The sequence below is a fragment of the Pseudonaja textilis genome, chromosome 9 (genome assembly GCF_049901715.1).
Source record: "Pseudonaja textilis isolate UNSWEBS1 chromosome 9, rPseTex1.2, whole genome shotgun sequence".
Lineage (NCBI taxonomy): Eukaryota > Metazoa > Chordata > Lepidosauria > Squamata > Elapidae > Pseudonaja > Pseudonaja textilis.
The window spans coordinates 25,498,471-25,526,247 of NC_141998.1; the positions used below are offsets into that span (position 1 = coordinate 25,498,471).

General features: G+C 52.3%; 1 protein-coding gene and 1 long non-coding RNA gene across 6 annotated transcripts in view; one reads left to right on the forward strand and one right to left on the reverse strand.

Annotated features, from left to right (window-relative positions):
- DIXDC1 (DIX domain containing 1) overlaps positions 1-24,971 on the forward strand; it is a 41,919-nt gene extending 16,948 nt beyond the window's left edge. For 3 of the 5 annotated variants that reach the window (XM_087939223.1, XM_087939219.1, XM_087939221.1), the window contains 15 exons: positions 8,574-8,698; positions 10,070-10,275; positions 11,067-11,156; positions 11,245-11,298; positions 11,631-11,681; positions 12,335-12,439; positions 13,307-13,360; positions 14,251-14,343; positions 14,506-14,577; positions 15,318-15,407; positions 15,538-15,699; positions 17,417-17,483; positions 18,791-18,899; positions 19,710-19,818; positions 23,326-24,971. In XM_087939223.1, coding sequence (XP_087795349.1) covers positions 8,574-8,698; positions 10,070-10,275; positions 11,067-11,156; positions 11,245-11,298; positions 11,631-11,681; positions 12,335-12,439; positions 13,307-13,360; positions 14,251-14,343; positions 14,506-14,577; positions 15,318-15,407; positions 15,538-15,699; positions 17,417-17,483; positions 18,791-18,899; positions 19,710-19,818; positions 23,326-23,406 — 1,468 coding nt within the window. In that variant the 3' untranslated portion in view covers positions 23,407-24,971. Of the gene's footprint in view, positions 1-8,573; positions 8,699-10,069; positions 10,276-11,066; positions 11,157-11,244; positions 11,299-11,630; positions 11,682-12,334; positions 12,440-13,306; positions 13,361-14,250; positions 14,344-14,505; positions 14,578-15,317; positions 15,408-15,537; positions 15,700-15,959; positions 16,072-17,416; positions 17,484-18,790; positions 18,900-19,709; positions 19,819-23,325 lie in introns of those variants that run through there. The other 2 variants (XM_087939220.1, XM_087939222.1) reach the window with 2 other exon arrangements.
- On the reverse strand, positions 16,950-27,696 carry LOC148125074 (uncharacterized). The gene is made up of 2 exons (XR_015744698.1): positions 26,983-27,696; positions 16,950-17,638 (listed from the first exon to the last, which is right to left on the reverse strand). It is a non-coding gene; the product is annotated as an uncharacterized LOC148125074 (long non-coding RNA).
- Positions 27,697-27,777: the final 81 nt, after the last annotated feature.

Sequence of the window (27,777 nt, forward strand, 5' to 3'; positions counted from 1 at the left end):
ATAACCTCCCCACCCCCAGGGGGTGTGGGGCTGCTTTGCCCAAAAACACTTGTGTTTTGCTCCAGGTCTTCATAGAAGGGACCTTGTAGGTCATCTAGTCCAACCAAGCAGGAGACCCTACACCATTTCTGGCAGGTGGAAGTCCAATCTCTTCTTGAAAGCCTCCAGGGATGAAGCTCCCACAGCTTCCTAAGGCAACGTCTGTTCCATGGGTGGATTGTTCTCCCGGTCAGAAAATTCCTCCTTATTTCCAGGTTGAATTTCTCCTTCTTCAGTTTCCATGCATTTATTCCTTGTCTGGCCTTCGGGGGCTTTGGAGGATAGCTTGACCCCCTTCCTCCTCCTCTCTGGGGCAGCCCCTCAAATATTGGGACATTGCTCTCCTGTCTCCCCTGGTCCTTCTCTTCCCTAGACTAGCCCGGCCCGGTTCCTGCCACCGTTCATTTAGGAGCCCCGGGTTAAAGAGAGGCTCCCTTGACAGCTTCTCCTCTTCAGAGGAGCCCGAGAGGCTCCTCCCTGCACAGGAGCTCATTCAAACAGGCCAGGCTGCATTTCATGGCCATTAAAAGGGAGTGGTCCAGCCCCCCCTGCCCCCCCCAGCCTGGCTCCCATCCAGGTTGGATAATGACAATTTGCCCCCCACCGGCTGGCCGCTCGGCTGCTCTTAATTGGCAGCTCCTGCCTTCCTCAGTTTCCCTCCGTAACCCACCCGGCCAGCATCCCAGGGACGTGTCTTGCGATCCGAATAGACGAGAATAACAAGAGTTGGAAGGGACCTTGGAGGTCTTCTAGTCCAACCCCCTGCTTGGGCAGCAAACCCTGCACCACTTCAGACAAGCGGTTATCCAATCTCCTCCTCCTCCTCCTCCTCCTCCTCCTCCTCCTCCTCCTCCTCCTCCTCCTCCTCCTCCTCCTCCTCCTTGCACACCCCGTTCCTAGTACTGATGAAGTTACATAGTTGGGTCATGACATGTTTGCAAAACATCACCAAGCTCCAGAGAGCACCAAGGACCCCACAGTCGTCCTCCTCCTCCTCCTCCTCCTCCTCCTCCTCCTCTTCTCTTGGCAGGCAGAGGTGTGGATAGCCAACAGCTCCTAATGTCAGTCGTCATAAACTCTTTGGGATGGCCCGATCGAGGTTTCTTCAGACTGCCTTTCTTTGCCCCTCCTTTCTCCTTGAGAGGCCGGGGCGTTTCTCTCAGTCTGGCCCAACTGTTTCTCTTTGGTATTTTGTGTGTGTGTGTGTGTGTGTGTGTGTGTGTGTGTATTGTGTACCTTAGCAATGACCAGGGAAGGCAGTTGCCAGTGCTGAATAAGGAGAAGAGCATCACTGCCAGAGGCCGCGCATTTCCTGCCTCCCAGCCCAGAGCTCTGTCCAGCTGCAGAACATGGGGGGGCTTTGACTGGCTTGGGGGAAGCCCCCCCCCGCCCACACTCAGGAAGGATTAAGGGGATGTCTGGGGTGGGGGAGGGAGGACTGCAAAGCCCATTTCTGCCCCCCGAGGCTGCTTGGCTTCCGAGCATCGCCAGGCTTTTCAAACGGCGGCGACGGCATTGCATTCGCCTGCGGTGCGGGTCGCTCTATAACACAACAGGTCGGGGTGTGTGTGTGTGTGTGTGTGTGTGTGTCTGCAAAAGGCAGCCACCATGCTCCCTGGTCTCCCAAACGGTCCCCCCTTTTCTCTCTCTCCCCCGCCACAAGGAGAAGATAAGCCCGGCTCTGGCCAAGGAGCGGCTGGGAAGGGCGGCTCTGAAACGCAGAAGGAGCTCTGTCTGTTTTGTGCGGTGCGGGGGCTTTGAAACACACACACACACACACAGCAAAAATCCTTTGCATCTCAGGGACACAATGAAGGGGGGACACGCGCACACCCAGGGCATCCCTCCCCACCCTGCTATTCCACAGGGCGGCTTGTGCATGTTTTCCTGCCGTGAACCTCCCGGGGAAGGGGAGGCAGCGGTCGGTCGCGAGTGACTCACAGCAGCCCTGGCCAAATCCTGCTGCTTTTCCCAGGCAGCTCCCTCCCTCCTCCCCTCCCCTCCCTCCCCTCCCCTCCTCCCCTCCCTCGTCCACGGCTTAGACAACTCAAACGCGGCTGCCTCGCACAGCCCCAGTGACAGCAGAGCTGCGGGGGGGAGAAGAACACACACATACGTGTGTGGTGCACAGACACACACGCGCACGCACACAGACTTGCGGGCGTGTGCATTCCCACCTCGGGAGTGGAGCGGGGGCGGGGGGAGGCTGGCTCCCCGTCTCACCCCACGCGACCCACGGGGCCTCAATCCTCCGCCTGCGTTTGGGGAAGGGACTCGGCTGTCCGGGATGGGATGAGACGGAGACGCAGGCGGCCGGCTCTCTCTCTCTCTCTCTCTCTCTCTCTCTCTCGCTCTCCTGCCCGACGGAATTTGGAAAACAAAACGCAAAACATCACAACGTCCCAGCTGAGCTAAGAAACACCACCAGCCGCCCCGCGTCCCCCAGGGAGGCTGTTTCCCCGGAGGAGGAGGAGGAGGAGGAGGAGAAGCGGAAGAAGCAGCGGGGCCCTTGGGCACCTCTCCTGCTCGCCCACCTGGGCCCGGATCTTGGACCCACCTGGGCCAAAGGTTCCTGCCTCCGTTGGGCCCAGCCTCCCCCTGGCGCAGAAGCGGTGGGGGGCGCAGGAGGGGCAAGAGGGATGTGGCATGTGACGCCCCAGGCTCGGCCAGGCGACGGGGGCAGAGCCCCGTTTGGAACATGGGAGGAAGCCGGTGAAATGGTGAGCGCACGGGTGCCGTTCATGTGGGGAGGGGGCGAAGGAGGGGGGAGAACAGCCTGCGGGGGGCACGATGGCCGGGCGGTGGGGTGGGAGGGAGCAGGTCCCTTGTGAAAATCAGGCAGGGGTTTTGGGGGCTCGATGGTCTTTCCTTGACTTGCTTTTCCAAGATAATTTCAAAATTGGGGGGGCTGAGCTCCACTCCAGCTTGGGTGCAGCCCCTCACCCCCACAACAAGGACTTAAGCGGGGCAGTTCCTTAAGGCTGTCAATCGTGCTGAATTAGGTCTTATTTTATTTTTATTTGGGGCGGGGGGCTTTCTCTGCAGGTTTAGCACAGGATGATGAATTAGTTCTCTTCCCTCCAAGGCATAAATTGCAAAAGGTCCTTGCCTCTCTCTCTCTCCCCCCCCCGCCGTCCCCCCATCGAGACCCTGATGCTTTGCCTTCTCCACGGGAATTTAGTGGCCTGGGGAGTGGAGAGGGATGCCTGGAAGGGTTTATGAGCTTCTGGAGGGAGGGGGCCTTGGGGGAGGTCAGTGGTCGGTGGTGGTGCTGTCTGAAGTGGCATCTGGTCAAGTGGCCAGAGGTGGCAGCCGCTTCTCTAGTCTCTGGTCTGGCGAAAGGTGCGTTTTGAAGCCTTGTTGGGAATTGTCTCGGGGGGAATCGGCGTGGACCCTACTTGGGGAGGAGGGGATTTCTGGGGCACATGATGCCAGTCCTGCCCTTGGAGGACTCCTTGGTCGTTGGCTTCCTTGGCTTGGTGGGGTCACCTGGTGGAAGCCTCATCCCCACCTGGATCGCTGTGGCTGCAAGAGAAGGCAGCGGGTTGGGCGGGGATGAAGGTTGCGTATAATCCTTGATTGTTTCTTTCCTCATGAATGCAGAACTGTGCAGGGGGGGGAGAGGGGTGGCCTTTTGAAAATCTGGGTCCTCTTAGACTAGTCTAGGGGTCTCCAACCTTGGCAACTTTTAAGACGTGTGGACTTCAGCTCCCAGAATTCATCAGCCAACTGTGGCCATTTGAAGACGTGTGGACTTCAGCTCCCAGAATTCCTCAGCCAACTGTGGCCATTTGAAGACTTGTGGACTTCAGCCCCCAGAATTCCTCAGCCAACTGTGGCCATTTGAAGACGTGTGGACTTCAACTCCCAGAATTCCTCAGCCAACTGTGGCCATTTGAAGACGTGTGGACTTCAACTCCCAGAATTCCTCAGCCAACTGTGGCCATTTGAAGACTTGTGGACTTCAGCCCCAGAATTCCTCAGCCAACTGTGGCCATTTGAAGACGTGTGGACTTCAACTCCCAGAATTCCTCAGCCAACTGTGGCCATTTGAAGACGTGTGGACTTCAGCTCCCAGAATTCCTCAGCCAACTGTGGCCATTTGAAGACGTGTGGACTTCAGCTCCCAGAATTCCTCAGCCAACTGTGGCCATTTGAAGACTTGTGGACTTCAACTCCTAGAATTCCTCAGCCAACTGTGGCCATTTGAAGACGTGTGGACTTCAACTCCCAGAATTCCTCAGCCAACTGTGGCCATTTGAAGACGTGTGGACTTCAACTCCCAGAATTCCTCAGCCAACTGTGGCCATTTGAAGACGTGTGGACTTCAACTCCCAGAATTCCTCAGCCAACTGTGGCCATTTGAAGACGTGTGGACTTCAACTCCCAGAATTCCTCAGCCAACTGTGGCCATTTGAAGACGTGTGGACTTCAACTCCCAGAATTCCTCAGCCAACTGTGGCCATTTGAAGACGTGTGGACTTCAACTCCCAGAATTCCTCAGCCAACTGTGGCCATTTGAAGACTTGTGGACTTCAGCTCCCAGAATTCCTCAGCCAACTGTGGCCATTTGAAGACGTGTGGACTTCAACTCCCAGAATTCCTCAGCCAACTGTGGCCATTTGAAGGCGTGTGGACTTCAACTCCCAGAATTCCTCAGCCAACTGTGGCCATTTGAAGACGTGTGGACTTCAACTCCCAGAATTCCTCAGCCAACTGTGGCCATTTGAAGACGTGTGGACTTCAACTCCCAGAATTCCTCAGCCAACTGTGGCCATTTGAAGACGTGTGGACTTCAACTCCCAGAATTCCTCAGCCAACTGTGGCCATTTGAAGACGTGTGGACTTCAACTCCCAGAATTCCTCAGCCAACTGTGGCCATTTGAAGACGTGTGGACTTCAACTCCCAGAATTCCTCAGCCAACTGTGGCCATTTGAAGACGTGTGGACTTCAACTCCCAGAATTCCTCAGCCAACTGTGGCCATTTGAAGACGTGTGGACTTCAACTCCCAGAATTCCTCAGCCAACTGTGGCCATTTGAAGACGTGTGGACTTCAACTCCCAGAATTCCTCAGCCAACTGTGGCCATTTGAAGACTTGTGGACTTCAGCTCCCAGAATTCCTCAGCCAACTGTGGCCATTTGAAGACGTGTGGACTTCAACTCCCAGAATTCCTCAGCCAACTGTGGCCATTTGAAGACGTGTGGACTTCAACTCCCAGAATTCCTCAGCCAACTGTGGCCATTTGAAGACGTGTGGACTTCAACTCCCAGAATTCCTCAGCCAACTGTGGCCATTTGAAGACGTGTGGACTTCAGCTCCCAGAATTCCTCAGCCAACTGTGGCCATTTGAAGACGTGTGGACTTCAACTCCCAGAATTCCTCAGCCAACTGTGGCCATTTGAAGACGTGTGGACTTCAGCTCCCAGAATTCCTCAGCCAACTGTGGCCATTTGAAGACGTGTGGACTTCAACTCCCAGAATTCCTCAGCCAACTGTGGCCATTTGAAGACGTGTGGACTTCAACTCCCAGAACTCTGGGAGTTGAAGTCCACAAGTCTTAAAGTTGTCAAGGTTGGAGACCCCTGGACTAGGGGACATTGCCATGGCGTTGTTGCAGAAACAAAATCTTCCAGGTGTTTGCCTCTCCTAGCATTAAACTGAATAGAGCTGGAAGGGACCTTGGAGGTCTTCTAGTCCAGCCCCCTGTTCAAGCAGGAGACCCTCTACCATGTCAGATAAACGGCTGCCCGATCTCTTCTTTCAAAAACCCTCCAGTGACGGAGCACCCACAGCTTCTGGTGGCAAGCCATTCCACCGGTTAATCGTTCCTCCCTGTTTGGAAGCTTCTTCTTGATTCCAGGTTGCGTCTCTCCTTGACTGGTGTAAATTATAAATTAGTTTAGAACGAACCTTACTCGGCTGCCACTGGGTGTGAAAACCCACCTGCATAGCGTCTCTTGCTCCTTTAAGGGAAGGTGCCGTTGACCTGGGTGTCAGGTGTACTTTTGAGAATCCCTAAGATCGAAGGGGCGGGCTTGCGGGTTTGATTCGCACCCAGAGCTTCTTAGTTCCTGTTGCACTAAGATTGCCAGCCTGCAGGAAGGGGGAATCTCCAGGGCTCAGGGTCATGCTTCTGTCGGAGTCTGAGGAGGGAGACAAACAGCTGACAGGGCGTGGGAATGTGGCTCCGTTGGCGGTGGAGGAAACTGGGGAAGGGCAAAGTCCGGCTGGGCAGAGCAGGGGAGAGGTAGAACAAGGGAGAGGGAGTTCAGAGAAAGACCTAGGCCCACCCACTCTTCACCCTAGGGCACGCAGGGCGGAACGGAGAAGGGAGCAACGTGGGTTGCGTGGCTTATGGGGGAGGAAACGGCCCTGATTCCCTTCATTTGCCACACCTGGGAATGAAAGTTTATAAGAACTGAATGCTGACTGAGGCAGCAGTTGGGAGCAAAAGTGACTTTATCTTGAATCGTTGTGGCTTATCTGTGTTCCTGACGTCTTCCCAACCGTGTTGTGTTATTGCCGTGTCTTCACGTCTGGAATTCTTGCTCCTGCCTCCTGCCTAATTACCTCAGTTTGGTTTGATTGGACTTAAGTTACAGTTTGTGTTGACCATGTTTTGGACTTGATTCTCCGCAGTCAAAGGTTGTTCCTGGGAGAGTTTTTCTCCAGCCAGAAGGTAACCAGGACATTGGGGGGCAATGTTGGAGCTAATAAAAGGACTCCTACTGATCATCTGACTGTGTGGCCTTTGGGTCATCGCAGTCGGTGTGCAAAGGGCAAGACTGTGGCGTGGCGTACTAACAGCGTGGGAAACTGGGGGTAAACCACGGGAAGTGGCTGAGTTGCAGAAGAGATAACTTTCCGAACGGCGGGATTTGAACCCGGAAAAGCACGTCGCTTTTTCGTTCAGAATGGGGCGTCCCCCAAAACTGACTGACCCTCCTCACCCCCCCCAGGGGCTGTGTGTGAGATGCTTGGTATATATTGTCCTCGTGCGCGCGAGGAGGCCCACGGGCGACACCCGCTCCCACCCAGGCTCGGCCGTGGGACCCGAGGCTCGTCCCTCTCGGGAAGGCCGGGACGGTGAGCTGAGAAAGGGGCTCCATCTTCGTTTCCTGGTCTCCGTCGTCCGGCTAATCCCCTTTTTCTCCCCTTTATTTCCCTTTTGTCCCGGGTACCTTTGTTGCTCGCTCTGTCTGGGAAAATGGCACGTTAATTCTTGCTCACACTTGCGAGGGGGAATTCTTTGGGGATGCATTAAATGGGTCAGTGGCTTTTGGATGCCTTTCCCTGTTGCCTGGGAGATGCCGGCTGGGAGAATCTCCTTGGGTGGGTGGGTGGGGAGAGGGGTCAGGGTGGGATGCTCCTCTCTGGAGGAAGCCCCTTAAAAATACCGTGTGTCCCCCCCCCTCTCCTTTCTCTCTCTCTCTCTCTCTCTCTCTCCTTCTCCCTCCCTCCTTCTCCCTCTCTCTTCTTTTTCCTCTCTGCCTCTCTCTCTTTCCCTCTTTCCCCCTCTCCTCTCTTTCTCTTCCTCTCTCCCTTTCTCCCTCTCCTTCTTCCCCTCTCCCTCTTTCCCTCTCTCCTCCTCTTTCTCTTCCCCTCCCCCTCCCTCTACCCCTTTTCCGCTCTCCTGTCTTTTTCTCACTCTGTCTCTCCCTCTCTCTCCTCCCCCTTTCTCCTTCTCTCTCTCTCTCCCTCCCTCCCTCCCTCCTTCTCCCTCTCTCTTCCTTTTCCTCTCTGTCTCTCTTTCCCTCTTTCCCCCTCTCCTTCTCCCTTCCCTCCCTCTATCCCTTTCCCCCTCTCCTGTCTTTTCTCCCTCTGTCTCTCCCTCTCTCCTCCCCCTTTCTCCTTCTCTCTCTCCCTCCCTCCCTCCCTCCCTCCTTCTCCCTCTCTCTTCCTTTTCCTCTCTGTCTCTCTTTCTCTCTTTCCCCTCTCCTTCTCTCTTCCTCTCTCCCTTTCTCCCTCTCGTTCTTCCCCTCTCCCTCTTTCCCTCTCTCCTCCTCTTTCTCTTCCCCTCACCCTCCCTCTATCCCTTTCCCCCTCTCCTGTCTTTTTCTCCCTCTGTCTCTCCCTCTCTCTCCTCCCCTTTCTCCTTCTCTCTCTCTCCCTCCCTCCTTCTCCCTCTCTCTTCCATTTCCTCTCTGTCTCTCTTTCCCTCTTTCCCCCTCTCCTTCTCTCTTTCTCTTCCTCTCTCTCCTCCCCCTTTCTCCTTCTCTCTCTCTCTCTCCCTCTGTCCCTGGCTTTCTCTCCTCTCCCTCTCTCCCCCTCTCTTCTCTGTCCTTCTCTTCCTCTCTCTCTTCCTCTCTCTCTCTCTCTCTCTGTACGAGGAGAAGTAGAGATAGGATCAGAAATGGCTTTGCTAATCCAGCAAAGGGCAGGCCTGGGAGGAGGGGGCTTGAGTGACAGGCCTGAGCCCCTCGGAAGAAGCGGGCAGGAGGATCTCTTGGAAGATCCAGGGAAACAATGTATTCAAGCAGAATTGGCGCCCACCCCCCATGACGGTCTGTTTTGTGCCTCTGCCCCCCAGCCTCACCTCTCCCAGCCCTATCAACAGCGCCAAGAGTGAGTCGGGCAGCACCCCTTCCGGGGAGAAGGCGGGGTTTGACCTTGGCCACGACGAAGAGGGCGACGAAAAAGCAGGAACGAGGGCAGGTAAGGGAAAGGATCTTTCCACCTGGAGACTGGAGCAGGGTATCTTGCGGACTTCAACTCCCAGCATTCCTCCTCCAGTCATGTGAGCTCAGGAATTCTGGGAGTTGAAGTCCACAAGTCTTAAAGTTGCCAAGTTTGAAGACCCTGGGATTTGAGAGTTAAATCTGTCTATCTGTCCATCCATCCATCCATCATCCATCCATCCATCCAGCTATCATCTATATTACAAGTCCTCAAACTTGGCAACTTCAAGACTTATGGACTTCAACTCCCAGAATTCTCAGCCAGCTGGCTGGAGAATTCTGGGAGTTGAAGTCCACAAAGTCTTAAAGTTGCCAAGTTTGGGGACCCCTGATCTATATCATCTATCATCCATCCGTCCATCCATCCATCCTTTAAATTTACGTGGCTGCCCATCTCCAGTATGGGTGAATGGCTACTAAAGTCGGAAAAACAGTATTTAAAAAAAACATATAAAGGTCATATAGACACTAACCGACGCACTCGTCCCTCGTGAAGACTTTTTCCATCGTGTTTTCTGCTGCTGTTTCTTCCTTTGGGTAAGACCATGGACTGGCTGAATAAGGCAATCCGTTTAAAAAATGCTGAGGCTTCTTTAAAAGGGATCCTTCCTTGAATCTGGCAGCCTGCTTTTAAAAACAGATCCTGTCAATCACAAGAGCCTTTATTGCAACAGGATCTGAAGGCGTCTCCCAACACGTGAAGAGGCCTGATGTGGAACAGATGTGTCCCATTCCCCCCCTCCCCCCAAAAAAACCCCAGAAAAAGAATATTCAGAGCGTTGGTTTCTACTTAAAATATATATTTAATAATAATAAGGACCATGCAAATTCTTGTAATAGGTGATCAAGCCAGGCTAGGTTAGGGTGATGGGGACACTTCGGGGCCTGGGTTATGTTTTCCCAACTTGCAATCATCTGAAGATGTTTGTTTAGCTGTTTTGTAAATATTTTCTGCAAATATTTTTTTTCCCTGCACGCCTCAGAGATCAACCCAAGCGGCTAATCGCCTGTGCACGTTACATGTAGCCAACTTACTAAATTGTATTTCGTTAATATGGTACATTTTACTAATGTGATATCGCCCTTGGAGCCTCCGGGTATGTTAAAGGGGAAAAGGGAAGAGATTGGGAGGTTGGTGGTCAAAGAGATCGGACAGAGCAGGTTTCTCAGCCTCGGCCATTTTAAGGCAATGTGGACTTCAGTTCCCAGAACTCTGGGAAGCGCCGTGGAGAGTCGGGCTTTAAAATGAATACAAATGAAAATACAGGTGTTTAAGGAGTGAAGCAGAAATCTACTTTGTTTCTCTCTCTCTCTCTCTCTCTCTCTTGGCCTTCCTCTTCCTCCGCAGAAACCTGGGGCCACGCTTTCCCAGAGTTAGACCACAGATATGTCGTTGCCCACGTGGAAGAAAATGGTGGTCGGTTGCCCGTGGAATGGTCCCCCAAGTGTCCTGCCCCAAGCCTGGAGACTTCGTGGGAGGAGCATCTCCTGGAACAGCAGGATCACTTGGAGAAAGAAATGGAAGAAGCCAAAAGGATGATCTCTGGACTGCAGGTCCTTCCTTCCTTCCTTCCTTCCTTCCTTCCTTCCTTCCTTCCTTCCTTCCTTCCTTCCTCCCTCCCTCCCTCCCTCCCGCCTTCCTTCCTTCCTTCCTTCCTTCCTTCCTTCCTTCCTCTTCCCCTTCTTTTCCTTCCTTCCCTCCATCCTTCCTTCCCTTCTCCCTCCCACTTGTCTTTCTTTCCTTCCTTCCTTCCTTCCTTCCTTCCTTCCTTCCTTCCTTCCTTCCTTCCTTCCTTCCTTCTTTTCCTTCCTTCCTTCCTTCCTTCCTTCCTTCCCTTCCTTCCTTCCTTCCTTCCTTCTTCTTTTCCTTCTTTCCTTCCTTCCCTCCATCCTTCCTTCCTTCCCTTCTCCCTCCCTCCCTCCCACTTGTCTTTCTTTCCTTCCTTCCTTTCTTCCTTCCTCCCTCCCTCCCTCCCTTCTCTTTCCTTCCTTCCTTCCTTCCTTCCTTCCTTCCTTCCTTCCTTCCTTCCTTCCTTCCTTCCTTCCTTCCTTCCCTCCCTCCCTCCCTCCCTCCCTCCCTCCCTCCCTCCCTCTTTTCCTTCCTTCCTCCTTCCTTCCCTCCCATTCCCATTCCCATTCCCTCTCTCCCTCCCTTCCTCGGTCTCAGGCTTGGGGCCAGGGGGGCCCCCCTTGCAGGGCTTCTGCCTGCGGCTTCCCTCCCTCCTTCAGGAGGCGGAACCCCCTTTTATCTCCCTGGGTCCCCTGGAAGAAGGAGGCCGGTTTCCTCCTGGGTGGGGGGGGCTTCCACGGGGCTTCACCCCTTGTCCCCCTTCTTGCCCCGCCAGGCGCTGCTGCTGAACGGGTCCCTCCCCGAGGACGAGCAGGAACGCTCCCTGGGGCTGTGCGAGCAGGATGGTGCTCTGGAAGAGCAGCTGGTGAGCCTTTTCCTCCCCCCCTCCCGCCCCTCCCTGGCCCGGCTGGGGACGGAGGTGCTGGGCGGTAACAGCCCTCTTGGGTCTCCAGGTCATCATCCGGAGCCGCCTGGATCAGAGTCTGGAGGAGAACCAGGACCTGAAGGTGAGGAAAGGGGCGGCGGCGGCGGCTGCTTCCCAATGCACCTCGAGATACGTCCATAAGCGAGCCTGCCTGTTACGGTCAGAAATCCAGACCATCCTCAAATGACCAACCTGATTTTAGGGCTATTTTTTGGGGCGATGGTCTTCAAGCAGGTGTTGTAGTTGGTGAGGGTTCTGGACCTTCTTGGCATCCTCTGGCCTAAAGGGCGACCGGGGTTGGTTGCGTGGGTGGGCGGGCTAGAGTCAATGGATGCAAGCGGGAAGAGTTGAGGGGGTGGGGGGAGGCGGGAAAGGGGCCGAACCTCCCAATCCCTTTCTTTGGCTTCCCCGCAGAAGGAGCTGCAGAAATGCAAGCAGGAAAACCGAAACCTGCAGGGAGTCAAGGTGAGAGAGAGAACGTTGGCGTGTCAACGCTGCTTGCAAACCGAAAAGTGCATTCCGTAAATAGTTTTTCAAAGATAGTAACGAGGTGACCGAAGTTTCTGCCGTGCAAAATTCTAACTGGAGCGCATGATTGATGACTCTGGGCTATGGAGGTGTCCCGTTGGAGAATATGACTTAGGATACACCCAGGCGGTGGGGTGGGAAATGAGGATCAAGGATGACAATGAATTACGTGTCTCAGAGTCGGCTACACCCAGGCAGTGCCGGACATGTTAACTCCCAATAAATCCTTTTGAAGGTTTGGAAGTTTGGCTCGAGACTCAGCATTTAATTGGGGGGGGGGGTAACTGCTGGAATCCTGACACGGAGAAGATGGAGGTGGGATCAGGCCATTTGGGGGAGGGGAAGGGTCTCCAGAAGCCCTTGGGTGGCAAAATTAGAGGGGCGCGCTATAAATCTAAGAAACAATTAAATAACACGAGGTCGGGCTCATGGAACTTATTGGGGTCCGCTCTCTAAAAAGAAATCGTGCTAGAAAGAGATCGAAACGTCAGTTCAAGCCCCGAGAAGAGGTGCCACTCTGTAGCATTGATTATGGGGGTGCTTGGAGCCGGAAATGGGGTGTAGCCATTTATTATTTTTATTTTTGAAAGGATGCTTTGCAGCAGAGGCTGGCCCAGCAAGACACGGTGATGCTTCAGATAAAACCGGAGCTGCTGAGAGCAAATATGGAAAAGGAGGAATTGCACAGCCAGAATGTGAGCCTCTTTCTTGGCAGGGAGGGCGAGGGCTGCCCCCGCAGGGCCTAGGGACACGGGAGGGGTCTTGCCAGGGGGTCTCCGGTGGGAGGAGAGGGGGGAGCTGGGGAGGGAGGGGAGTGGGGAAGGGCAGCATGACCCCCGTGGCTGGGTCAGAAAGGCAGGTTTCAGATCTGTACCCACCTGCTTCAGCCCAGGACTGTCAGCCAAGGTCCCAACTCTGCTGTCATGCCCTTGTTGGAGTCTGACTCTGAGGGGGAGATTGAGCAGCTGACGGGGAGTGGGAGCGGGAGTGGGGCTCCGGTGGCTGTGGAGGAAACGGGGGAAGGGCACAGTCCGGCTGAACATTCGGAGGAAGACCCAGGGCCACCCCCTCTTCATCCTAGAGCATGCCGGGAGGAACGGAGAAGGGAGCAACATGGCCTACGGGAGAGAAAAGGGCCCTGATCCCTTTCATTAGTTGTAGCTGGGAGAACAAGATATAAGAAGGGCGTTTGCACAAAGCGTCTTGCTGGAAGCAAAGCGTGCATTTTCTTGGCCGAGGCCTATCTGGGTTTTGGCATCCTCCCAACTGCGGGTGCTGCGTTATCCTTTGAAAGTCTGCAATTTATCATCCTGGCCTGCTGTGTTAATTACTTCAGTGTGGTTTGTGTTGGCTTTTTTTTTTATTTCTAATTGTCTTTACTTTGGGTTCGGACTGCATTTCTTCCCTTCGTGGACCGTTTTCGGAAGAGTTTGATCTCCAGCCGAGGATGATTGAACATCGGGGGGGGGCCAAGTTGGAGGCATGAAAGGGAATTTATTCTACTTTTGTGGACTTGGTTATTTTTGTGTCATCACATCTGTGTTCGAATCTTGCTTCTGCAGGCTGATCTCCAGAGGAAAGTGGAAGAAAGGAACCGGCTTCTGGCGGAGTACAAGGTAAGGGGGTCTTCCTCCCCTCCGGGGCTTGTTGGTGTGGGAGCGTTCTTGGGAGCTGCTGGCTCCCAGGTAACCAGGAAGTCCTTCCCTCTCACCTTCCTGGGGTTTGGGACCGGGGAAAGCTCCCCACCAAGAGAGCCCAGAGACAGAAGTCATAAGCCTCTCGGCAGCTTCTTTCTTCATCGTCCACGGAGATTCTCAGTCCTCTAGGCCACGGATGTCCTAAAGGTGCTTTGTTTTTCTTCAAGTGGCAACTGGGTTTCTCTGGTTTCTTTCTTTGAAGACATTTCACTTCTCATCCAAGAAGCTTCATCCGCTCAGACTGGACGGTGGGGAAGGGAAGGATTTGTCTTCCTTGCAGACAGAACTGGTCATTTGCATCTTTTTAGAGGGTCGTTGAGGCCACTTGGAGGTTTATCTGTGTCCTCAGGGTCACCTGAGTGGTGCAAATGGTTCCTGTAGTCTGCAATTTTTTTTCCACTGGAAATCCTTTCCTATTCCTCCCCCACCCTTCCAAGGGTGTCCCTCCCAAACTGTACAGCTAAAAGTCCGTAGCAGACTCCAGGAACCAGGGGCACCACTCAGTTCGGCCCCGAGGACACAGATAAACCTCCAAGTGGCCTCAACGACCCTCTCAAAGGATGCAAATGACCAGTTCTGTCTTGCAAGGCGTATCGATCCTTCCATTTCCCCACCATCCCAGTCGGAGCCGATGAAGCTTCTTGGATGAGAAATTTTCCTTTGGGGCTCTTATTCCATCGTTCACATTCTGCTCTTCCCTGTCTTGGGATGGCACCCTCCTCTTCCAAGCATCTGGGGGGGCTGGCCAGGGAAGGACCCAAAGTGCAGCCCCCCCCAGACTGAGCCTCCCTCCCTCCCTCCCCTTCCAGAAAGAGCTAAGCCAGAAGGACCGGCTCCTGCATCAGCACCAGGCCAAGATGGAAGAGATGCTACACCAGCTCTCCGAGGCCGGGTATCAGCAGGTAGGGGGCTCCCCCCCCACCCCATCTCCCCGTGGCCTCCCCCCCCTCCAGCTGGGAGCGCCCTGGGCTGCTTTTGGGCCCCTCTGGATAGTCAGACGAGCGGCATAGCCGTGTCATAAACAGAAATAAATCCCATCGGCCTCTCTGCCTCTTCCCTCCCAGGCCGAGCTGGAAAAGGAGCTGCAGCACAGGGAACTTCTCCTGGCGCGCTGCCTGAAGAAGGACGTGGAAGAGGTATGCGGCGCTCCGGCGGGGTGCGAAATTGGGTCCCTGGTCCCTCTCGCTCGGCTTCTGGAAGGGCAGGTGTACAGGCCAGCCAAGGTGGCTTCAGTAGAGGAGAACATGTGTAGCTCGGGGTTGAAATGCGGGGCCCTTGGGGGGGTCCTCTGAGTCCGGTTCTCTCCTTGCAGACGTTTCATGACCCAGCTAGGTAACGTTATCAGTGCTAGAAGGGTTTGGGAGGAGGAGGACTGTGGGGTCCTTGGTGTTCTCTGAGCTTGGTGATTTCCTTGCAGGTGTTTCATTACCCAGCTGGGTAACATCATCAGTGCTAGAAGGGAGTGGGGAGGACTGTGGAGTTCTTGGTACTCTGAGCTTGGTGGTTTTCTTGCAGACGTGTTACCCAGCTAGGTAACATCACCAGTGCCGGAGGGAGTGGGGGTTTCTGGAGAGGAGGAGGAGCCAAGCTCAGAGAGCACAAAGGTCCCCTCCAAGAGGAGGTCAACTTTGAGTTCTTGGGGAGAGGAGGGACGTGGTGGACGGTTCGGGTTCCTCCCAGTTGGCAGGACAGGCAGAACAGACCAGCCCTACTCCTTCGAAAGCCGCCCTTTTCTCACGCTAGGCTACCTGAGGGGACAGACCCCGCTGGCCTGCCAGACATCGATGGCTCCTGAGCCGAGCTTGGGAAGGGTGGCTAGGTTTCCAGCTGGCCCTTCCCAGCCTTGCCAAACGGCTTCCCTTCCTCTCTTGCAAAGCAGGTGATCCTCTACGGCAACCACAACTCTCAGAGCAATGGGTTCCTCCAGTCCTTGGGGAAAGGAACGGCGTCTTCAACGCACAGAGGGGTACGCTCCCCTCGGGTTCCACGGCTTGGGGAGGGGGAGGGGGCTTTCCCCAGGGCTGGTTTTTACAGTGTTGGCCTGGTGGCATCCAGCCCACCCACCTCCCCCTGCTTCTGGGTCTCTCTCCTGCCAGGCCAGTGACCTGCAGCTGGTGCGCGAGGCCCTGCGTAGTCTGCGGAACAGCTTCAGCGGCCACGACCCCCAACACCACACCATTGATAGCCTGGAGCAGGGCATCTCCAGCCTGATGGACAGGTTGCACCGCATGGAGGTGCAGAAGAGGCAGGAGAAGAGGGTAAGGAGCCTCCGCTCCGAGGCGGCTTGGCCTTCCCCTCCCTTGAGGCACCCATAATTCCCCTTCCCGCGTTCTCAGGAGCAGCACCTCGCTCTGGGCTGAGGTAGGACGCATCTCCTTTAGCTCCGGTCCCACGGAGGTAGCCCCGAAGCCTGCTTGGAGGGCCACGCCCAAGAGAGTTTCTGCTCTTGGCTTCCGGGACTGGTCTGCCCGGCCGCTGGGTGGGTCCTCCGATGGACCTCTTCGTCTTCTCTCACCAGATCTCCCTCCCGCTGGAGCTGTGAGGGCAGCTCAGCTCCTGTCCTCAGGCAGGGTCTCCGCCTGAGAAGCTATAGACCCGTGATGGCGAACCCATGGCACACGCGCCAGAGGTGGCACGCAGACCCCTCTCTGTGAGCATGTGTGCCATTGCCAGCTGCTCTTCTGGTTTCTCGTGTGCATATGCGCACCAGCCGGCTGGTTTTCGTGGGTGTTGGAGTGCCTGAAAACGGCCCGAAAGACGGCCGAAAAACAAGCCGTTTTCCGGGCAGTTGCCAGCTGTTTTTTGGGCCATTTTCCAGCTGTTTATTGGGCCATTTTCCAGCTGTTTTTCCGGCTGTTTTCTGGGCCATTTTCCAGCTGTTTTTCTGGCCATTTACCGGGCAGTTTCTGGCCATTTTCTGGGCTGTTTTATGGCTGTTTTCTGGCCATTTTCTGGCTGTTTTCTGAGTGTTTTTCACATTGTTTCTGGGCATTTTGGGGGTTGTTTTCAGGCTGGTTTTCAGGATGTTTTCTGGGCCATTTTCAGACTGTTTTTTTGGCTGGAAAACAGCCTGAAAATGGCCCTGAAAATTACCCCCCAAATGCCCCCAAAACAGGCATGTGCGCACTGGCCAGCTGGTCTTTGGGTTTCCTGTGCTCCAGCACACGCCATGCACACGCATTCCAGTTTGGGCACCTGGTATCCGAAAGGTTAGCCATCACTTCTATAGACCTGGTGTTCTCCCTAGAAGGGCCCCTATTTCGCTCCGGTGGGGCTCCGAGCTGTGTGGATGTTACAACCCTACACGGTGCCTTGGTTTCGAGCAGAAGTCCTTCCATTGGGCCAACCCAGGTCTTCTCTCTCCAAAGGCCCCATCCATGTTGGGAGAACCTCTTGCGTTCCTGTCCTGGAAGGACCAGGCCAAATCCTGACCTAGCTGAAGTCTGGATTGAAAAGTCTGTTCAATCCAGACTTTTAGGAACTCGTCATTTGCAGGATTTTTTAATCCGCCTTTCGTTAGAGCTTCGGTGTAGCTGGGTGTAGCCTTCTAGGCTTCTCTAAAAGAACCACTTTTGGTTCAGGTAATGGGAAATAAAAGAGACGTGGTGGCTCAGTGGCTAAGATGCTGAGCTTGTCGATCAGAAAGGTCGGCAGTTCGGTGGTTCAAATCCCTAGCGCCGCGTAATGGAGTGAGCTCCCGTTACTCGTCCCAGCTTCTGCCAACCTAGCAATTCGAAAGCATGTCAAAAATGCAAGTAGAAAAATAGGGATCCCTTTGGTGGGAAGGGAACAGTGTTCCGTGCGCCTTCGGTGTTTAGTCATGCCGGCCACACGACCACGGAGACGTCTTCGGACGGCGCTGGCTCTTCTTTGGTTTTGAAACGGAGATGAGTACCGCCCCCGAGATCCGGGAACGATTCACATGGAAGAGTGTCCAAGAAGCCCACCCCTCATCCATCTGCTTCCTTTGCTCAGGTCCGAGGGAAATCGCCTGCAGGCCACGTGGGGAGCGAATATCGGGAATCTTGGCCTTCCAACTCCAGTGAGTGCAATTCGGAAGTTCTCGTTCTCCGGGACACGTCCGGCTTCGAGAGGCCCGTAGGCGAAGCTCCTGGGAATCGCCCCTTTTCGGGAAAATGGGGTGACTTTCCTGCCCTCCTCATTCGATTGGCCTCAGTTCTTCCTCTTGCCTGGATCCTGTTAGGATAGGAGAACAAAAAGGATCGGGCGCACCTCCGGATAGTAGGGCCTGTAGAAGAGGGGCCTCCAACCTTGGCAACTTTGGAATTATAACAGATGATTATCATCAAGGGTTAACATACCTAATATTGCACATCCTGATGGCAACGAGGATGGTGTATATGCCCAGCAATGGAAAAGTGAAAACACCCCTTCAGAAAAGGAGATATTAAAGAAAATATTAGTGTGCACAGAATTGGACAGATTAACGTTAGAATTAAAAAAAAAACAAAGGGGAGACAGAATACTGTGACACCTGGAAGAGATTTTATCAATGGCTGGAACTAAGAGGTGGGAGTTGGAACCTGAAATAACTAAGTTAAATCGACCCGGAATAAGACATTATATATATATTGGTCAAAAATAATTGTACAAGGCTAGCAATGCATAAGTAGCAATTTTTTTCTTTCACTTTGGTGTGTATGGCGGAGAAAACACCAGGATGGCCTCACTGTGCTCAATAAACCTATATGTAAACAATAAAAACATATATACATGCACAAATCTTAAAGTTGCCAAGGTTTAGAGACCCCTGCCCTAGAATACCTCATTACAAAAGTAACAGTAATAAATTGTATATACCATCCAGTGACTGTGAATGGTTTAAAAATGGTTAAAGCATTTCAAAAGAAGGAAACAACGTGAAACAATGTCCATTTATGAGTTTTCTTCTTTTAAATTTGAAAGTATTTTAAGTAGAACCTTACCTAGTCCAAAAGGGGGCTGCAACGTGGCTCTCTGAGAATAAGCTGCCATCTAGTGGTCCCGGGTGGCAATGCAGCCTTTGCGCATCCCAAGTGAAGGATATCTGTTTCGAATCCAGATGTTCCCCCCCCCCGTTCCCCATCCCCCCATTTCTTTTTTAAAAGATGCCACGTAAAAACCCACACTTTCTGCCCCCTCCAGTGGCTCATTTTGCAATTTTCTTTTTCAGCTCAGGGCACGGCGAGCCACAGAAGGGAAAGCTTTTCTGATCCATCTCTTAGTCTGTGGCGGGGAATAAATCTGACCTGTTGGATTAAGAAGGCTTTGGGGATGAAATCTGTGGCCGCCAGGAGAACGTGGGCCCTCTGCCCGGTGGCTCAGCCTGTCTCTCTTATTTGTCTGCAGAACTGCCTCATTCTCACAGCACGCCAGCCGTGAGCAGCAGCGCCTGCACCAAAGTGCTGTACTTCACCGATCGCTCCCTCACCCCCTTCATGGTCAGCATTCCAAAGAGGTAGGCCTGCATTCCTCCCCTTCCCCTTCCCCCAACCCTAGATCCTCTTTCTGGGACCCCAGAACTGGGGTGTCTCCAAGGGAATTCCCATCCCAGCAGGAAGGTTGACATCCAGCCTGGTGTTAGCATGCCCTGTTTGGTCCACCAGCAGCCTGCGGAGATGGCAGGAGAGTCGGACAGTGGGGAGGAACACGGGCCAGTGCTGGAGTCTGGGGAGGACTCGGACAAGGGTCCTGTATCCAATACAGAGATGGGGCCAGGGCTATCTGGGAGTTATGTGCTGATTCTGGAGCCTCCAGAATCTGACATCAGTAAGGCAAAGGAGCAGAGGGAGCCTATTCCCATTGCGCACATGCACAGAGCTGCCAGGGGCAAGAACAGTTAAGACAAAAGGGGCAACTCGGGAGTAAGGCTTGGAGGTGATTGGGTCCTCCGCTAAGACATAAAGGAGGAGCAAAGGGACAGGAGTCTTTGCAGGAAGCAATGTTGTTCGTACTGGTTGGTTTGAAACCTGAAGCTCTGTGTTGAATTTGTGCTGTTTGGCTTTGTATAACTAATTGGCAATTTAGTCTTTGGCAGCATTTCAAGGAAGATAAAGGTGGGTGCTTATCAGCCTTATCCCGAAGGACTTTGGCAGACTTCCGTGGGACTATTTACAAACTGTGTGAGACTCATTACGGGCTGTGAATGACTAAAATTCACAACCGTTGAAATGAAGAAAAAAAGGGTTTCGGGACTAATGTGTGTTTGTTAGTGTCTCCATAAGTTTGGGTCAGAACATGCCCCTTCCTCTCCTCTTGCGCTTTGCAGGTTAGGGGAAGTGACGCTAAGGGACTTCAAATCGGCGATCGACCGGGATGGGACACACCGGTACCACTTCAAAGCTCTGGATCCAGAGTTTGGGACGGTCAAAGAGGAGGTAAGGGCCTACCCGGCAGGCACGAGAACCAAGAACAACATGTGTAAATGTTCATTTAGTGACTGTTCGAATTTGCGGGAACGCTGGAAAAAGTGACGTACGACGATTTTTCAGACTTACAGCCGTTGAGGCATCCCCACAGTCATGTGATTTACATTTGGATGCTTGATAGCGGACTGACATTTATGGCGGTTGCAACGTCCCGGGGAAGGGATGACTTGATCCCCTTTTGCAACCTACTGACAAGCGAAGTCAACGGGGAAGCTGGATTCGCTTAACGACAGATGCTCCTCGCTTAACAAGGGCTGCGACTCACTTCACAGGCGTGGCGAGCAAGGTCATAAAATGGTGAAATTCTCTTAGCAACCGTCTCACTTAGCAACATAAGGTTTGGGCTCAATTGTGGGCCGTTGAGGACTGCCTGTGATTTCAAGACTGCCGTTCGCCAGGGGACAGAATCTTGCCAGACTAAAGCAGCCTCTGCATAATTATCTGATAAAGGCTGTGTGATGACCCAGGGTGGGATACAAAAGCCACAAAGTCACAAAAACAGGTGAAGCCCCTTTACTTCCTTCAACTTGGCTTTGAAGGTCCAATTATTGGCTGGAGAAAAAACTCCCCCCACAAACAGTTGCGCAAAAGGAAGAACTTCCGTTCGAACTCAAAATACATATAAATTATAAATAGAAAAAAAACCACACAACCCACACTGAAGCAATTAATTGAGACAAGGCGGGGTAAGGGCTTGAAGACGTCCACAGATATCGAAATACACACACTGGGAAGGACGCCAGAACTCAGATAAGAACAGACAGACTAGAAATATTTTCAGGCTTTGCTTCCAGCACTGGCCCATGTGCAGTTAGTCCTCACAGCTGCAGCCCGTGAAGGGGATCAAGGCCCTTTCCTCCCCCGTAGACCATGCCATTCATGTTTCTCCCTTATCCCATCCTCCCTGCGTGCCCTAGGATGAAGCGGGGATGGGCCTGGGTCTTCCTGTTCCTCCTCTCCCTCAGAGTCAGATTCTAACGGGCATGACACGCTGTGGAGGATTTAGGGAGGATCTTTTCTGGGGCAGCTCCTGCATAGCAACACAAAGTGATTTTTTCTTTATTCCTCCTTCCCCAAACTGAGCTCCAGAGTCTGTCCCCACAGCCCCCCATAGACCAGAATCTTTTGTATGGACTGCAGAAGTTGCCCCACAGGATGGGATGTTTTTTCTCCCTGGAGAAATGCTCGCGTTCGGCTCTCACCGGTGGAGCGAAAGCCAAGGGGCAGGGAAGTGTGGGCGTGTGTGTGCGTGCACATGTGTGCCCATGTGCATGTGTGAGCATGAGAAAAATCACACCCTGCAGGCCTGAAAAACAAGAACGTCCCAGTCAGCTAGAAAAGTGGGTCAGCTGTGTTTTTCCCTCCAGAGAGCTCCAGGGATGTGAGTTTTTAGTTCTCATTGGCTGGGTGCAGAAGTGTGGTGTGGTTTCTCAAGAATTGTGATGACACAACTCGACAACCTGTCCTAGGAATGCTGAAGAAGAGATTGCAGGCGGGTTTCCAGGTAGGTGCAGGTGGCCTTGGGCTGTTTCACGATCTTTTAATCAAGGCTGCTATGGTTTCTATGCTTTAATTGTACGCTGCCCAGAGTTGTTGCTCTGTGAGTGAAATGAGTACACGTCACGCTTGACTTACAATCACAATTGAGCCCAACACTTAGGTTGCTAAGTGAGACATTCGTTACTGAGTTTTGCGCCACATCTGTTTAAGTGAATCACTGCACTAGTTAAATTACAAACACCACTGTAAAGTGAATCCAGGCTTAAGTATCTGGATGTAAATCACATGACGCTGCAATGGTCATAAGTATGAAAAATGGTCATAAGTCACTTTTTCCAGTCCTGTTGTAACTCTGGTCACTTGAACAGGGGGGTTGGACTGGAAGACCTCAAAGGCCCCTTCCAGCTCTATTCAGATCGATTGACTAAATGAACTAGATCAAGGACTACCTGTGGTTTATAAATTGGATGGACCAACCAGTTTCTCTTAACTTTCACAACTTTAAGATGTGTGGTTTTCAACTCCCAGAGTTCCTCAGCCAACTGGGGAATTCTAGGAGTTGAAGTCCACACATTGTGATGACCTGGGGTGTGACACAAAAATAACCAAGTCACAAAAATAGAATAAAGTCCCTTTAATGCCTCCAACTTGGCCCCCCAATGTCCAATTATTCTCGGCAGGATATCAAACTCTTAAAATAGTTTACGGAGGGAGTAAATGCAGTCCACACCCAAAGTAAAGTTAATTCAAAATAAAAAAAACCAACACAAGCCACACTGAAGGAATTACTTCTGCAGGCAAGGATGATTAATTGCAGACTTCTACCAGATAATGCAGCAACCACGGTTGGGAGGAAGCCAAAACCCAGATAAGCTCCGACAAGAATAATGCACGCTTTGCTTCCAAACTGCCATGCGCAGTTTGTCCTTTTAACCAGTCCTCCCAGCTGCAACCCATGAAGGGGATCAGGGCCCCTTCCTCCCCCATAGACCACACCACTCACGTTTCTCCCTTATCTGCTCCTTCCTGCGTGCCCTAGGATGAAGAGGGGGTGGCCCTTTCTCTGAATGCCCATCCGGCCTGTGCCCTTCCCCAGTTTTCTCCATAACCACCTGAGCCACAGTCCCATTCCCTGTCAGTTGTTCCATCTCTCCCTCGGAGTCAGACTCCAACAGGGGCATGACACACATCTTAAAGTTGACAACATTGAAAAACATTGCTGTGGATGAGTGGGTGGGTGGATGGAGTGATGTTTCTCATTTTAAGATGTGTGGTCTACAACTCCCAGAACTCCCTAGCCAAGATTGAAAAATTGTTGTGGTTCGCTGGCAGCAGGTCCAGATGGCTGGGGTCTCGGAGAGCGAGGACTGAGATGAGGGGCCTGCGTGTGATGCAGGGATGGGGCCAGGACCATCAGGGAGTGAGGTGCTGCCTTCGGAGATTGTGGAGGCTGGCAGCAGTGAGGAAGAGGACCCCGAGGAGCCTGTGCCCAGTGTGTGCAGGGTTGCTCAAAGGAAGGAGCAGCTGCAGCAGCACGGGCGAATCGGGAGGAAGGCTGCAAGGTGATGGCCCCTCCCTTAAGAGATAAAAGCCAGCTGAGAAACCGGAGTTCTTTGCAGGAAGCAAAGACGTTTTTGCACTCAAGCCTTGTGGACATTCGGAATATCTTGGTTGGTGTTTGGAGACTCTTTGTGTTTGAAATATTTCTTAGTAACTTTATCTAGTATACTTGGCAGCCTTGCACCACCTTGGCAAGGCTCGTTCTTATCAGAGACAATTAGTTTGAAACAGCCTTTTAGCCGTGAAGGAACGGAATTCGTAAAGAATCATTAAAAGGTTTGGCTGTTACCTCCGTTTCGTGTTTGTTTCCTTGGAACAAGATTTGGGTCGGAAGAGAAATATTGCCGTGGATGGATGGATGGATGAATACTTTCCTTCTCTTTGCTTTCCATGTAGGTTTTCCATGATGATGATATCATTCCTGGCTGGGAAGGGAAGATTGTGGCTTGGGTGGAAGAGGACCATGGAGAGAACTAAAACCTTCGCTGTCGGCTGCTGGATGTGCCAGATACTCACCAAAAAAAAAAACCTCCCAAACCCTCACACAAATGTTGATACGTGTGATTTAAACTGCCAAAAGAAAAGGAACCACGATGAACTTGGGGCTTTGAGGAAGGAGGTCCCGCACGTTACAACCAAATACGGCCCCTTTTTCGGCCGTTCCATCACACTGCCTCTCTACTCGGTCAGGGACGGGCCCAAAAGACGTGACTTCCTGCTGCTTCTCGATCATCTGGAGAAGTTCAGTCAACGATGGGACAGTATCACGAGAAGATTTGCAGCGCATTTGTGATGGGCAAAGCTAGGAATTCTTTCCCAGCGCCGTTGTAGCTCTTGCCAGCCAATTTTCCCACATCAGGCACCAGCAAGATCTCCTCTGGAGACCCAGTGGTTTGTGGTCCAGATCAAAGAAGGTCCAGTCCACAACATTGAGTTGGAAGGTGCACGGATTGTTACATCTGCTTTTATTGTTTTGCATTCTGGTCTTGAAGCTTTTCCTTACTTTATTTTGTGTAAAATATTGTTACCCGTTGCTTCGCCGCCCAGGTTGCCCCTTCTGGCTTTGCCTGGGAAGAAGATCCTGACCTTCCCATCTCTGCTTTTCCAGGATTGCGTTGGCACCACACGATCTCCTCTGTCCTACTTTCCCTCCGGATGCTCTTTAATTAATTCATCCCCAGCAGCATCAGTGGGGGAAAGCTGACCTCTGGTTTCCCCGTAGCTTGATCTGAATTTGGCATTGATTTTTCTACTTAATGGCTAATTTCAGCCTGCCTTAATCAGCTGAGTTGGGTAGAGAAAAGGAGGGGTGTGTGAGAAACTTTCACAAAAACATTGCAGTTAAGATCCCTGGAAGATCTGTGAGAGAAAGCAAAGCTCCAGGCCCCTTTTTTCATGGTTTGATGGTATTATGTGCAACTCCAGCAACTGTCTTGTTCCTATTGTCCTGCTGGCTCCTCTGCTGACAGCAAGTAAGTCACCTGCCCTGTTTGGCCTCAACCAGAAATTAATTTTGGCCCTCCATGCTCGCCCCAATATCGGAGCCAAAACGAGTGGCTCAGCCCAGTGCAGACTGCAATGGTCGGCCTTTGGAAATCAGCCCTCTGGTGATCTTAGCTGCTCTGGAAGTTGTACGAATATTGCACCAGTCAGATTTCAAACATAAACAGCATAAACTTTACAGACAAGTGAGTTTGTACAGAGGTCGGAGATAAATGCACTAAGGGGTGAATTACTCATTCGTAGCTTTAGAGGGAAAACAACCCTGGACAGGTTTTGAGCATTTAAGGGGGGCTATTTCGATACACAAAGCGTTTTGTCGTTATTCTACACAAGCCTCAGTTCCTTAGGAATCAGGCAGGAGACCAGGGGTCGGATTCAACCGGTGTTACTACCGGTTCGGTCAGAGTGCGTTTTGCACGCTGCGCGCCCGTGTAAAACAATTGCAAAAAACACCAGCTGTGCCTGGGTGGGCACAGTGTTTGAAAATCCACTTCTTTCCTGCTTTTTCGACCTCAGCTGTGCTGCGGCAAAGCAGCCAAGTTGAAAAAGCAGGCAATAAAGGACAGCCAAGAGCCTGGGCAGGCGGGTGGGCCAGACGACCAAAAGGTTTTTCCCGTTTCGGTGTCCGCTGCCCTTCAGAGCTACGGGTTCTATAGAACCGGGCCGAACCAGGAGCATCCCACCCCTGCAGGAGACCCCAAGTCACCAGGTGTGAAGTCACCTAGGTAAGGTGTGTCTATAAGAGGCCATTGTGATGTCACATCACCTGCCCACCTGTGGGGTCTGTGATCACAGGGTTACTTTTTCCTTCTAAACTTCTCTTCGTGTTTTGTGCTCGAAAACGCTGAGTTCGGAGTTGGGAAGGAACCCATTTTGCACGTCTTGTGAAACCAAACATCCTGGCGCTGCTTGAATAAAAAATGGGGGCCCAGTGAAAGCCAGGATGAGGTTTGCTGTTCACCACTCCACCTTTCCTAACGTTGCAAACCTTGTGGCCACTAGTGTGCACCGGCCACCGGAAAGACCGATGTCCGTCCGTCTTCTGTGTCCTTGCAGGGAGGCTGAAGGTCAGTAAGAAATCGTGTCGTTGATCATTTTATAGATTTCCACACGTCTGTTGGGTAAAACTTGTTCCTGTTTCTTGGAATTTCTTTGTATTGCTTCACATCGTTGTTGAACAAGGACAGCGTGTATATTTTTATACCAGCGTTGAGTGCTGTTTTTTTCCTCTGTATATTTCTGAATATTGTATTTTATCCGTATTTCTAGGAAGTGCAGAAAGGCTTTAGATGGGCCTCTTGTGAAATGCCAACCCACCCGGTTTCCGTAATTAGCTTTATTTTGCTATGAAGGTATATCTGAAGTCCACAGCGGTCTTCTGTTGTACTTTTTTGTTCGTTGCAGATAGAAGATTTGTATGTTGTTTGTCCTAGTGTGTCCTCTGTGTACAGACAAAAGAACAGGCCTTTTGTATCTGCAGTTACAGTTTGAGTGTATCCTATTCGACAGGAACTTTAAAGTTGGCTTTTGAGAGAACAGTGGATGAGGGGATGTCATTCCTGGAAAAAAAAATACTTTTTTTTTTTGCGACTGGTTTGACTGTTGCATGAATTTAGTGGGTTGCAAAGAGATTGCATGGAATTACGGCTACTTAAAAAAAAGTTTATCATTTCAGCAAGAGATGTGCTTTAAAGTTAAAACTGTACATATTTTTTTAAAAAGAACATATTTTATTTAAATTTAATCAAGACATCTTTATCACAAGGGCTTTACCGCCAGACATGGGGACAAATAGAAGTGCAAGAGTGTTCTAGGACCAGTTTGGCATCTTTTATTTCCACAAAAACAATCTCCTTTTCTTTAACCTCGGTATCTCTGAACTTTGTCCCTGAAACAATATAAACCAGTGTTGCATTACCAGTTTCGGGATCATTTATTCTGCCTTGGCACCATCCCCGGCCTGTTTGCTCTTGAGATGGGTTGGATTGGAACCGGTCTTAACCCCAGGGCCAATCCTGGTTGGGGATGATGGGTTTTTTAATCCAGCAGGAGAGCAGGATTTGTACCTTTTTAACCTTTTTAACTTTTAAACCCTTGGCTACTTTTTAAGCCTTGGCCACTCCAGCCCCCAGAAAAGGAGCAGAGAAACCACCTTCACCAGGATGAAAAGCATGGAATTTTTCATTCAAGGGTTTTCTGACCTGTGACTCAAGATGCAAAGGGGGCGGGAATGATGTGGGGGAATTGAGTGTTTTTCCAGAGGGCAAGAAAGCAACAGGAAAGCAGCTTCCCGAGTCTCAACGTAGGATGTTGTTTCCTATACAGCGAATCCTTGACTTACAACAGTTCATTTAGTGACAAAATTACAACGGCAGACTTGTAATAGACCCCCCCCCCCCCAAACACAATTCCCCCAATTATGTATTCCTCGTCTAGTGGCCATTCGAAGTTAGAGCAGCATTGAAAAAGGCGACTTATGACCATTTTTTTTCACACGACTGGCAGCAGCATTCCCCAAATTCAGATTCTGGGTAACAGACTCCTACTTACGACGGCTGCAGGGTCCCAGGGATCATCTGGTCCCTTTTGTGACCACCTGACCAGCAAACTCTGGGGAAGGCAGATCTGCTCAACGACCGGGTTACTAAGTTAACGACTGCAGCGAATTCGCTTAATGACGGCTGGCAGACAGGTGGTATAACGGGGCAAAAACTCACCAATGCCTCGCTCCACGGCCGATTTTGGGCTAAATTGTGGTCCTAAGGTGAGGACTCCCTCCCTGCATCCCCGCGGCTCCTTAGAAAGAACTTTGAAAATGCGCTTCTCTTCCGAGAGAGCCGCGCAAGGTGCGCGCAAAACTCGCTCCTTGCCTGCCAACTTGCAGCCTGCACCACCGCCCATCCAAAGGGGAGCAAAGGGATACCCGATCCAAAGGATCCGCGCATTACTGGGGGGGGATATTTGGGGGGGCACGCAGAGGATGCCTGCTCTGGGGGGGCGAGAAAGGGGGCGCAGAGCCCACCGTGCGAAGAGGACCCCCCACCGCTCCTATTTCTTGCAGGGGAGCCCCTCCTTGCTTGCATCCGCATCGGGGTCCGGTGCAAAGCGGGGAAAGGGCTGCACCTGAGCCCGGCCTGCCCATCCAGGCCTCTCCCCCTAACACGAAGTCCACCCCGGCTTCCGACCCGCGCCCACCCCATCCCTTTTTTGGGGGGGGGGCGGATCTGCAGCAAGGGCACCTCCACCTGCAGCAGCAGTCCAGGCACGGAGGACTCTGGGCAGCAGAGCGCATGCGTGGCCGAGGGGGGACAGGTCGCCTGGGGTGAGGCCGCGCCGGCCGAAGCC